Genomic DNA, 13,389 nt, shown 5'->3' on the forward strand with positions numbered 1-13,389 from the left:
TTTTTAAGCAGAAATTGTAAATTTTTAAAATTACTGAAGCAAGAGTTCACCATTAATAGTTATTATAAAGTTTCAGATTTTGAATTCATTATTTGAGTTTTACGAATTTGTGATAAGTTTGAATAGATAGTTTCTACAAATAATTGAAAATGTTGTTCGGAGTTTATATATTAATTTTAAGAGGGTTAAGTTAGGTTGATAATTGATTTTAGGTGAAATATCATATTGAAATGAATTAAATATAGTACTAAATTGTATCAAAGTTGAATTATATAATATGATTTTAATGCAAATTTAATTCATTTGAAGTTTTTTGAATTATTTGTTATAAATGGATACTTAGCTTGTTTAATTCATATTGATATAACTTATCAGTTTATAGGACATTGTCACGTCTTTCGTTAGTTACATTTTTCATTCATGCTTAATTCTCTCTTCTAATTCAATTTTAATATTATGTAATATTATTTTAATGCAAATTTAATTCATTTCATAGTTTTTTATTTATTTGTTTCTATTGGATACTTTTTTAATCCATAATTGATACAAGTTTAATTCATTGCATATCATTTTCTTGTAAATCATTAGTTACATTTTCCATTCATTCTTAATTTTCTCTTCTTATTCAAATTTAATACAATGTAATACAATTTTAATGCAAATTTCATTTATTTTGCAATATTTATTTATTTATTTATTGTTATTATTGGATACTTGTTTAATTAATTATTGATACAAGTTTAATTCACTCTATAGATCAATCACTGTATGATATTTCATTTGTTACACTTTTTATTCATGCTTAATTCTCTCATTTGTCTTAGCTTTAATATTTGTGTAATACACTTTTAAATACAATTTTAATTCATTTTGTAATTAAGTGATTGATTTGTTCGATTGTGTTACTTGTTTAATTCATTATTGATACAAATTTTATTCAGTTTATATGCAGATCAAAGAATGCTAATTTGTTTTCTACATTCTACATTCATATTAATTCTCTTTTAATAATTCAACTTAAACATGTTTGTAATACATTTCTAATTCAAGTTTAATTCATGCATCTTTATTTGTTACGATTATATTACTTCTCTTTAATAATTTAACTTTAATACATTTGTAATCATTTTTAATTAAAATTTAATTCATTTTGTAATTTTCTATACCTCTTCATTTGTTACGATCATATGACTTGTCTAATTAACTATTGATACAAATTTAATACAGTATAGAATAATTGACTATTCTTCGAAAACAAAGAGAAACAGAGCAATAATAAGAGAGGGAGAAAAGCAATAAAAAAGAAAGGAAGAATGAAAGGACAACAGAAAAAAAGAATAAACGAAAAAAAAAGGAGAAAGAAAAGAAAGGAAGAGAGAAAGAGCGAGACAGAGTAAAGGAAGAATTAAAGAAGATGTATAAATGATAATAATTAAAAAGTATATTTAACATAAATAATTATTTGTTAACAAGAATCCACTGATGTAATTAATCCTAGGAAAAACGTAGATTTTGATATCACGATTCTCAACTTTTTTTAAATAAACAATTCGTGAGACCCATAAATCCACTTGTCAAATAATAAACTAAACTCATACAAGTAATCTTGGTTATGCAACTCACTAAATATAAATTTCTCATTGTCTCGAGCCTTATCAGTGCTTTTTGTCATTCTCTTAATTTTGAAAAATATTACATAAGATATTTTGATAAAATTAATTAATTTTAGAACTTGAATATTAGAAAGGGTAAAATAGTAAAATTACAGTAAATAAGTTAAGAATGGTTACAAAAAATCAAAATAAAAAAGATAAATGTGCTTAGTATAAATCATAAAGGAAGTCAGTGTTAACAATTTAACCCAAGAGAATGGTCTCTAAAACTATCCCAAATAAGGGACAAAGCCAAGCACAATATATTAGGGAAACACAATAACTCTCCTACAAAAACTGTGAATGCTTCCAAATAATCTAATTTGACATAGCTTCCTATTTGTGGAAGTACCATTTCAAATAAATCTAAAAGCCCTCTTTTATTGATAGGTTAGTGTATCTTACGTCCTCTTGGAGACTCAGTAACTGAGTAAAATCAACATCCAGTAATCTAGGATGTGTCACTGTGATCTGCTCCATTACTGACTTACTCCCAGTTTATCACACAAACATTGATATGCTGCACTGCAGGCCTTGAACTTCTCTTCAGCAACAACCTGGCAATTAATCAAACCTTGTTATCTGATGTAAGCTAGATTACAGAGAAACAAACAAAGATAAGCTTGGATACTATAAATAATCTGAATTTCATGAGAAAAGTGAGGCAATAATAAGCTCTGAGCAGAAGTTAACAGGTATGGAATACTGACTTGGAATAGAATGTTTGATTCCTTTTCTTTTGTCTCATCTGTTTAGTATATGTGTGAATTGATATCTAATGCATGGACTTGATAGTGTATGCAAGTGTCAGTATAATCCAAGGGAAAATATATTAACCAGCACTAGGAGCTCAGCTAATAAGTCAGATGAAAACAGCTAATCCTAAGACCTAATGAATGAAGCATGATAACAGACCAAGACACACAAGACAGATTCTTCCAAGCCAGTTCCTCAATGCTAAAGGAACATATAGATCATAGGTGTGAACTCATGGAGCTAAGCATAGGATTGAACATATTTTGTGTATGAAAAAGGAAAAACACATGCTGTATGCGCCTTAAGAAAAGCTGAGTGGAGTATAATGGATGCAGGTGGAAAAGGGAAAAGTGAAAACTGTAATAGTAATGATATAGATATACCTTAGATGAGCCTTGGTGGCGATCAGGATGCCATTTCAGTGCACACACACGATATCTGCAAATGTAAAGCATGTGCAATCAGTGACATAGACATTACTTCGCCAATAAGGATATAAAAGCACATCACAAAGTAATTTTTTCTAGCTGGAAATTCATTAAACACCCACGCATTCTTAATATCTTCCAGATTCAAAGGGCCAAATGCATTCAATCCAAGAGTCAGACGCTCTGAACTCAAATCTGACTCTGAATTCTCAGAGTCTGTTGACTCATCATAGTCCGAGTACTGATTCCGCCAACTCCACTGACGGCTGTTAGAGTAGTTTGATGAGTTCCTCCATTGTGGTTCTTCATTAATAAATGACCAATGATAGTATCTGTTTCCACCAAATGTAGAACCGAAAAAGGTCTCTATCTCGATATCCTCCTCCTCCAAGAATTGGAACACCCCTGAAAATGAGTTGATGAAAATCAGCTATTGCTCAATTCTCAAAAGGCACAGGCTGATGGGTAAATGGCCTGGTTTGTCAAACGACATATGCAAAGAAAGAAAATTATGCTCTTTACATGACAGTTTGGAGCTAAAATTGGTTGTATTTTATAAGATAAAACTCCAACAAAGGTGAAGTTCTCTAGAAACTATATACAGCATTACATTACAAAAGGTGCACTTACTGTGTTGATGCTGTCCCGTGTTCTTTGATCTTCCCCCTTTGTGTCCACTGGCCCTGAAATCTCGTCTAAACCATGAACTGTCTCGGCTTGAAGATGGGTCATATTCGTCACGGTCATGCTGCCAGCTCTGAAATGCTGAAAAACAATGTTATAAAGGACTAGTTTCTTTAAAGCTAAGAATTATATAGGATTGGACTACTCTGTAGGCTACAAAGTCCAGAATTGAAATTAGGGAAAGTGGTTAAAAATATGGCCTCTACTTCTGTCTATCAGCTAAACTGTCCCTAGTTATACTGTAGGCCAAATATGCCCGTTGTTACCAAAACATACAAAAATGTCCCTATTTGGATGGAGTCCCCAAAATCAAACAAAAATACCCCTATTTTGGATGGAATCCCCAAAATCAAGCAAAAATACCCAATTTCCCCCCAAATAATCCACTCCTCTTTTTTAATCCGACTCGACCACTACACTAAATAACCTATATCAAATTATACCCCAATTATATTAATCTCTAAAATTTTTCTTCCGAAAAACTGAAAAGGGAGTGAAGATGAAAAATAACACACAGGAGCCCATAAGCTAGTGATGGACCTCAAAGAAGATGAAGAATCACATCTCAAACACCATTGTTCTTTTTTTTTGGAAAACAACAGAGGGTAAGGTTATAGTGGATTTCGTTGATTATGAGTTCCACATACAGGAATGTAATTAAGACTGGCTGCACTGCATAATTCAGGCTAAAAGCACATCAATATAGGAAGTTCGGGCAATGAAATTTCGGTATCCCACAATACCCAAGGTGGAATTAGTAATCTTTGTTCTTGTGCATTGCCAAGACCTCCATCACAAACCCCTAATATAGCACAGAAAGATTTTTATCAATGAGAGGGAGGATAGATTTCCGGAGAAGAAAGACTTGAGCAGTAAAAAGTATCAAAATTGAACTTCCGTATTAGGGATGCAACATTTATCTCTTCCAGCTTTTTGCTACATCCCCAATGCTCTATATGGAAGCAAAAAGTGTGACTATAAACAATTAAGGTTTCGACCATAAACTGATTTAGACTGCAGCATTATATATACAATTTATTTTAGTTCTTTCAGAGGGGAATGAATGCGAGGAACACCGGGTATATTTCTTGATTCGATATGGGTTATCTAGTTTAGTGGGTTGGGTTAAAAAGGGTAGTGGGTTAATTAGGGGAAATCGGGTATGTTTGTTTGATTTGGGGATTCCATCCAAAATAGGGGCATTTTTGCATACTCTGGTATTGGCAGGGATATATTTGGCCCTATAGTATAATTAGGGACAAACTTTTTTTTAAAAAAGGGTAACTTAATATTCACACCAAAAAATTCATCATCCAAAAAATGATGAATTGGAAACTTCCATCCCACATCAGATGGGTATTCTTTAAAAGTTCCCTAAAAAATCTACTAAATCTACTATCTCCCCTATCAGAAGAAAGTGTAACTAGGGACAAACTTAGCTAATAGATGAAAGTAGAGTGGCATTTTGATCCTTTTGGCTTTAAATTAAGAAATTGTGTCAACATAATTCTTTAGTAAAACATCCCTTACAAAGTCATAGTCTAGTGATTTCAGGCTTCGAAAACTGAATGCAATGTAAGCAGCTACTTGATAAGGCCAAAAATTTCCAAGCTTTGACACTCAAAACTCTCTTTCTAGGAAAGGGAATATGTTGTTAGTAATGGAATGAAGGTGTAGCCCAAAGAACCCTGAAACAATTATTCCCAGACTTATATACACTGAGCTTTCAACAAAATGCAACTGTGGCTGACATGTGGACAGGACAGGGGTGGAACTTACGTCTTAGGAGGAATCTAAATGATTGGAAGATGGGGAACATAGTGGCCTTCCATGATACAATGGCACAATTTAGTAATCTGACTAGGAAAAAAGACAAAGTTGTGTGGAAGATCGGCAGCAAAGGGGGTTTTCAGTGGCAAGTCAGCTTACAATCTCAATCATTCAAATTCAAATGACAGGATGGATCTCTGGCCATGGCAGATGATATGGAAACCTAAAATCCCATTCAAGGTAAACTGTTTCACATGGTTACTAGCAAAGGAAGCAGTGCTGACACAACAAAATATAAAGAAGAGGAAGTTCCAATTATGCTCAAGATGCTATTGGTGTGAGGAACAGGCAGAGACAGTCAACCATCTCTTTTTGCATAGCAAATGGACAGACATGATGGAGAATATTCAGCAGCGTTAGGAAGATCACTTGGGTGAAACCAAGAAACATAGCACAACTCCTAAATTGTTGGATCAATATAGGCAATACTACAATTAAGGAGGAGAGATAAGGATTGTCCCAGCTTGTATATGGTGGACAGTGTGGAAAGAAAAGAATCAAAGATGTTTTGAGGGCAAGAAGAACAAATTGCAGAATTTCAAGATGAATTGTATAGCTCTTTATTATTTTTGGTGTAAACATAAAGTTTTAGTACAGGGAGAAGAAATTTTTGATGTTATAGACTATTTGTGACAATAAGCACAGATGGAGTCAGTCTAGTTTGCAATACTTTTGGAGGGGGGCTACTTTGATGTAGTATATCTGTGGATAAATAGAAAAAAAGTTATCATTCTCAAAAACAAAAAAATGTTGTTAGTAACACGAGAAGAAAGTGTAACTGGAAAAGAGGAACCTCCATTGCAAAAGTACTAAAATTTATTCAATGTTAGCAATAACAATGAATGGAAATAAGTCAACAATAACATTTTTCAATTCCATATCAAGCAAATCGCAGAATTGACCCTCGAAAGTCGTCTTGCACTTCACATGTTAGCAATAATGTTTAGCAATAACAATGAATGGAAATAAGGCAACAATAACATTTTTCAATTCCATATCAAGCAAATCCAGAATGAACCCTCATTAGTCGTCTTGCACTTTACATGTTTCTCGGCTTTATTCATTAATGATATACCCATTACCCATGGTGCAGCACAACAGTCTTCACAACTACTAAACAAGCCTCAATGCCTCTACCAAACATCTAGTCATGCAAAATAAGTCAAGAGGATGAGATGGTAATGTTTTCTATTTTGAAACATTGGTCCTCGGCAGGCGGGAACAAAAAGCGAGAAGCATTTCATACAGATCATTTGAAAAGTAACCCAAGGGTTAACATGATCTGGCCTATGCTAAGAGCCAAATTCCCATAAGTCCAGCCCAATCCATTGTCATACTTATACCAGCTTCATTGTGGAGAACCATATGAAACTGTCGAACTCCGTATCTATTCTATATCTGGCTTAAGCTTTCCTTTTTCCCCTCCAAATAGACCTTCCATAGACACTCACAAAGCACACGCAAGAAAATATTTTAGCATATACAAAGTTCCACTGACCATTCTATAAATTAGAAAAATTAGAAAGAAAAAATAACATTTTTTTTTGAGACAGAAAAGAAAAATGTTATTTATATCAATAGAAGCATTTTAAAGGACAGCGAATTCAGCAATAAATAATCTATTTTGGCTCATGAATGACCTGGAAAAACTGTTCAGCAAATCCATTCACACTCTCAAACAGTGCCTTCCTTGAGTTAAGCTTCCTATATCTTCTGGAGAAGAATGATTTCTGCAACAATAGATGGCAATCAATATAAAAATTTACCTAAAACATCATAAAATGAAGCATATACCTGTAACTAAAATAGAATGCTGGCCGAGTAGGATTTTGTATGCTTATCAGAAGCACTACTTGTACTTGTCTTAGAAGACAAAAAAAAATTGAAAAAGAATTTGTAAAAAACTTGTTTTAGAAGACAAATTATTGAGTATTGGGATGAAACTGATCCAGATGAAACGGAATGGATATAGAAAATTCGTGCAACACAGCAAACTAGTTTGGGACCCAGGAGTATTTTTATTGTATCAGAACCAATAACTTTTGCTAACACTCCCATATAGCAATATATAAATTTAACCACACTGCAATTATGGGAAGATTCAGTCTGACCTCATAAATCTATAGATTAAAACTAGGGGTGTTCACGGTTTGGTTAAAAACCCTAAGCCGATCCAAACCGAAAATCAAACCAAAATGATTAAATAAACTCATTCTTATTTAGCTTTGGCTTTGTTTAAATTTATGTTTCAACAAACCGATGATATTTAGTTTGGTTTTTGTTAAAAAACAAAGCAAAGAAAAAATCAGACCAACCAATAAATTATATACACAATTTTTATAATTATATATGTACTCCCTCCACTTTGTTTGCCTTACTTTCCTTTTTAGTCCGTTTCATAAAGGATGTCCCTTTCATTTTATGACACCTCTTTAATTTGAACTTTTTTTAAAGAAGGTTGCTATTTTCTATTCCGAAATATCAGAACCTGCCATAATACGAGTAGAAGGAAGATCTTCAGTCCTAAAGCAAAATTTACAAGGAACCTAAAACATCTGTAACTGATTCTAAATATTCTATGCACTCCTATTTACACCCAAAAAAAATACAAAACTATGCAGTTCATCTTGATTGTGATCCTGCCATCCCAAACTATTATGTGCATCAGTAGTTCCTTTGAACTACCACAAGACATAAAACTCCACCAACATGTGGATCTCCTAAAACTCAAATTCCACCCTTGGTTTGACCATATCTCTGCCACAGTGGCCCTCTGCTGCTGGCTTAGAGTGAAAATATTCAGGAACAAAGTTTTAAAGATCCTTATTATATCTTCCCAAAAGAGGTCTTCCGACTATTACCCAATATAATACTACAATTTCCTCTGAACTTTGGCCAAAAGGTTTCTGATGGCTCTCCAAAGGCTTGATCCACAAGTGCTAGTGACCATTTTAGTTATCCAGTGAACCTCCATTTCACAATTGGCCTGTATTACTCCTTCCCACAGTGCTTGCTCAGTGGTGGCAAATCTCCACAGCCACTTCATCACAAGACATTGGTTCTAGATTTTTAAAGTTCTTACCCCCATACCCTGCATGTCTACTCTTAATAAGAGTATCCCTCTTGGCAAGTGGAATTTCCTGGATTCACTATTTCCTTCCCACATGAAATTTCTTCTCAAAGCATCTACTCTATCAACGACACCATCAAGAATAGGGAAAAGAGACATCATAAGGTAGACATAGAGTCCAAAACACTATTGATGAGTGTTAATTTTCTACCTAAAGAAAGATAATGGCTCTTCCGATTCACCAACTTTTTTCACATTTTTCAATCACCCCATTCGAGATGCCTATGGATTTGCTTTTGGCTCCCAAAGGCATCCCCTTAATTTCAATTTTCCACGGACATGTTTAAGAAATCAAAGATTGAAATTCTGGTACATCCTAAATATCTTTAGTTTGAGACTACAAAATTTAAAAATCTTGTTACAAACAAATTGAAACAAAGGGAGTACAGTATATTGATTTTTATAAATAACTTTAAATACTTTGCATAATTTTCATGAAAAAATTATTTATATCTAATAGGCTAATGAACTTTACACCTTAAGCTAATTCCTTAACAAAGTCGTGAATCCAAACTCATCTATTCAAAGAAACAACAATGAGATTTGCTTCTATATCTCTAATATTTCTTATCAACTTTATTCACTTGATTAAAGCTAATAGATCTAAAGATATTTTCTCCATAATCCAATAAAATTATAGCTACCACAATAAAACGTTAATAACAGATTATAGGTGGAAAGGGATGAAAAATTCTTTTTTAATTGTAGGAGAAAAATGAAAGAGTGAAATATCATTGTGTTTCTTACACCCCCTAACCAAACCAATGAATATGAATTATATTTGGTTTATGGTTTTAATAATTAAAAAACCGACTAAATTGGTTTGATTTTGGTTTTAACCAAAAACTAACTCAAATCCGACCATGAACATCCCTAACAGAAAATTAGCAAACATCATTCAGAACCAAAAAAATCTTTCTGGCTTCTAAACACCCAGAAAAACTGCATCATATATGCTGAAAATCCGCGATTCCCACAGAATGAGCCCATGCAACAGTTTAATCACAAGATGAGCATAAATTTTTTGACAGTGAGTAACATGACAGATATGTGTCTTACATCCAGAAACACACTATCATTTTCAATCTATGAATTCCAATCAACTCAAAGCCTATATTCCCATTAAGACAACAGCCTACAGATTTATTTGACTTTGGTAAACCCCACCCTGAAACTAATTTATTAGACTTGGGCAGTGTTGTGAAAGGCGCTCGCCATAGCGCCTTTAGCGAATGGCGAGGCGAGGCAAGGCTGTGTAGCCTTTATCCACTAAGGCGAGGCGACCTCAAATAGGCGACCCGAGGCGACCCAATGGCGACATAAATGGCGTCGCCATTTTGATTTTTTTAAAAAAAAAGTTTCAACTTAATAATATTAGTTTTTTTTTCTATTTTCAATCTTTCATCAGACTTTCGTGTACTCCTCTTCTTCTCTTCCTCAAGTCGCTGCTGCTCTTCTCTTCCTCGAGTCGCTGCTGCTTCTTCTCTTCCTCAGTCGCTGCTCTCTTCTTCTCTTCCTCAGTCGCTGCTCTCTTCTTCATCTCTTTCCTCAAGTTGTTGCTCCATTCGTCTCTTTCCCTCAGGTTGCTGCTCCATTCGTCTCTTTCTCTTTCACTCACTACTCTTTTTTTCCTCTGTTTTCTTTACTCTCTGTTTTGTCCCGGATTACTGTAAAATGCTTTCTGCTTTCACTGTGTTGTGACTGTTGTCCATTATTTTTTTGAAAAAAATTAATTCTTCTATAGAAATTAATATAGTATTTGTAATGTATGTAATTGCTATTGAAATTTTGAATATTATATGTGCAATTAAATGTTTTTGATTTTTGGTATTAATTGGCGCCTTTTGATTCAAAAAGGCGAGCGGCGAGGCGTGGCAAGGCAGGCCCTTGTCGCCTCTCGCCGTCCAAAACACTGGACTTAGGTAAACCCCACCCTAAACACTATGTTTCCTAAAGCCAAGAGTCAACCAAAGCAGCAGGGAAGAGTATTATTGCCATCCTCTTTAGTCTAGTACAAAAGAAAGTTTTATGTCATGTAGCTAATTTTTAGGCTTGGTGTACTAGGATGATTGCGAAAGCTACTTAGTAGCAAAACATCATGTAGACAGAACACTGCTAAGAAGACCTTTACTTGCATTTTGACATTGGGCAAAATGATTTGTCACTTCGCCTTTCTTTTCACTTATAGTAGGCGCTTCAGTGCTTTTGACAACACTAATCCGAGATAAGGTAGGAGTTGCCTCCGTGGCAACAAGATGAGGGAAGCAAGACTGAGATGGTTTGGACATGTGAAGTGATGCATAGATGCCCCAACAGAAGGTGTGAAAGGTTGAGTTTGGTGGATATGAAGAGAGGTAGAGGTAGTTGAAGAAATTTTGGGGAGATGTGATTAGACAAGGCAAAACAAACTTGCAACTCATCGAGGCATGACCCTGAATAGAAAGATTTGGAGGTCGTGTATTGAGGTAGTGTTAGAATAGAAATAGGTATACACAATCCTACTTATAGTAGAAATATGAATAGTATATTGTATCCTATTTGGTAAATGATTGTATTGTAGTGTTTACAAAATAAGTTCTTCGTGTAATAATGTAGAGTATACATAAAACAATTCAGTAATATTCTTCTCCAAAATTCCTCACAGGCAGAAAGCTAGAAAGCTAGTAGGTAGTCAAGCATTGTCTAGACTCCTTATCAGTATTGTTATTATTACTCTCCTATTTACTTATTCTTTGATTTTAGTATTACTTGTTTCCTTTGTGCTATTTATCTTATTATTTGTTGTTGTTATTGTTCTCTTCTCCATTGTTTTTCAATATGACTTCTTCAGTATTGTATTTGCTCAACTCTTGGTTTTTGATATGCGCTAGTTGAGTTGAAGCTATATGGGAAACAACCTCTCTATACTCGCAAGGTTGGCGTAAGGTTGTGTACACACTACCCTCCCCAAACCACACTTGCAAGATTACACGGAGTATGTTGTTATTGTGCAATGAGAAGAAAAGACAAATCAAGTAATTTATTGTATATTACTAGTAGTTCAACCGTTCCTAGGTTAAACATGAATGAGCTATGGCTCCGAAATTCAGATACACAAAATGCTCAAGTAACCAGCCATGCCAACCACAGAATGTTAAAATACTCAAGAATTGTGTGATGCATGACAAGTTAAGACGGAAAGTAAACATTCTGGATTTCTTTTTCTGTTTAACATTTCATTTACAGGAAACTTCTAAGTTTTTACTAATTTGTTTAAAAATGCACAAGCTTTTGCTAGTTTATCATGTTAAACTCTGGGGATTCCATGTCAAGAAGAAATAAAACTTAAAACAATAAGGTAATGTTATTAACCTAACCTAACCAAACCAAAGGGAGATAGCTATTTTGCAATATTAAATTTAATTCCACTAGTCATAATCTGAAGGAAAACGTAAAATTTAGAGCAAATAAAAAATCTAATTGAAGTAACATAGCGTATTTACCCTTGATGAGCCTTTATTGGCACTTTTTCCCTGCACAACAAGAAAAAGGAGCAAACTTGATGAAAATATAGAATTGAAATGACAATTGGCTTGTGTTGCACATAGAAGAGAGAGAGAGGAGAGAGAGACTTACAGAATCCCAATGTGTGCGTCTTCTGCGTTCCAAGATTGGGGAAGAATGAAAAAGAGAGGCCCTTATGTGAATAGGGTTAACCTGAGAGCTGATTAACGCCGCCCTATTCATTGCCGGAGATTCATGTAAAACAACAAACAAACAAACAAATTCAATTTCATATGAAAATGTTGTGCTCTTTCCTTTGGTTTAACGTATGGGTTCACCTCCTACTTTTAGGGCTTGTCATACCACTTTGCAATCATACATATTTATTGTAAAAATTAAACCTATCATAAATCGAATTGAAAAAATTAAACCTATTATAAATTGAATCGAAAAAAAAGTGTTGTTTTATCCCTTATTTTAATAGAAAAATTTTAAAATATCAACACTTTTAATATTTATTTAAAATGTTAATATTTTAATTATTATTTCTCTGATTTATATATATTTTATTTGTTTGATTTGGAAGAATATAATATTTAGTAATTGTTTTAATTGGATTATCGCTTTAGTTTTGTTTTTAATAGTATTAAATTAGCTGGTAAACGATAATCCATCAAGATGGAAGTATACTATCTCTACTTTATCCATAAATATTAAATATTAATGTCAATATGTTACTAATTATTATTTTTATTTTTTAGTCTTCAATTCACATTTCACATTATATAACACGTCAAATTTAAAGTAATAATTATGTTTCTCTTAATTTCTCTTTGTGTTACATTTGTATAGTTCTTTTCAGATAAGTTATCATTGTTTCTGTTTTATGAACATTTATAAAATAATATTATTTTCTTGTCGCGTTAAATTTGTTAGAGAAGTCATATATTTATTTTATAAACATTTTAATTAGTTAAATCAAAGACTAAATGATCAAAAACCAAAAATCAATAAAAGAATATCTTGATTGTTTGGTTATTGATTTGGTGTATTTAAAAATTGAAAACCGATAATACATAAGATTGAACCAAACTGATTGATGCACGTCCCTGCAGTTTAATCATCCTAAATATATCATTTTTAAACTTCATTTAGAAAAATAATTCTACAATCAATTAAAGCTAATTGATTTAGCAATTATGTCATACTAGTGAATTTGCTCTTGTTTTGCTTTTAAAATAAAATTAAAATATGGCTAAATTATTATTCAAATTCTTATAATTATAAATTAAACTTTAATATTTGGTCAATTTTTTTTAATATTCTTATAATATTATCAAATATATTTTCAAAAAGTCATCACCATTTAGGAAAACAAAACATAGCTCAACAAATGTAATAATAAGCAAATAAAAACTATGCATTC

At 32.9% G+C, this 13,389-nt stretch overlaps 1 protein-coding gene across 1 annotated transcript; it reads right to left on the reverse strand.

Moving 5' to 3' along the window:
• Positions 1–1,710: 1,710 nt before the first annotated feature.
• On the reverse strand, positions 1,711–12,319 carry LOC101244163 (DNAJ/Hsp40 domain-containing protein). The gene is made up of 7 exons (NM_001309806.1): positions 12,096–12,319; positions 11,963–11,992; positions 6,991–7,080; positions 3,467–3,593; positions 2,959–3,241; positions 2,792–2,846; positions 1,711–2,209 (listed from the first exon to the last, which is right to left on the reverse strand). Exons 1-7 carry the CDS (start codon positions 12,204–12,206, stop codon positions 2,132–2,134), a joined length of 774 nt encoding a protein of 257 aa, NP_001296735.1. The 5' UTR covers positions 12,207–12,319; the 3' UTR covers positions 1,711–2,131.
• Positions 12,320–13,389: the final 1,070 nt, after the last annotated feature.

The sequence above is a fragment of the Solanum lycopersicum genome, chromosome 3, assembly GCF_036512215.1.
Source record: "Solanum lycopersicum chromosome 3, SLM_r2.1".
Lineage (NCBI taxonomy): Eukaryota > Viridiplantae > Streptophyta > Magnoliopsida > Solanales > Solanaceae > Solanum > Solanum lycopersicum.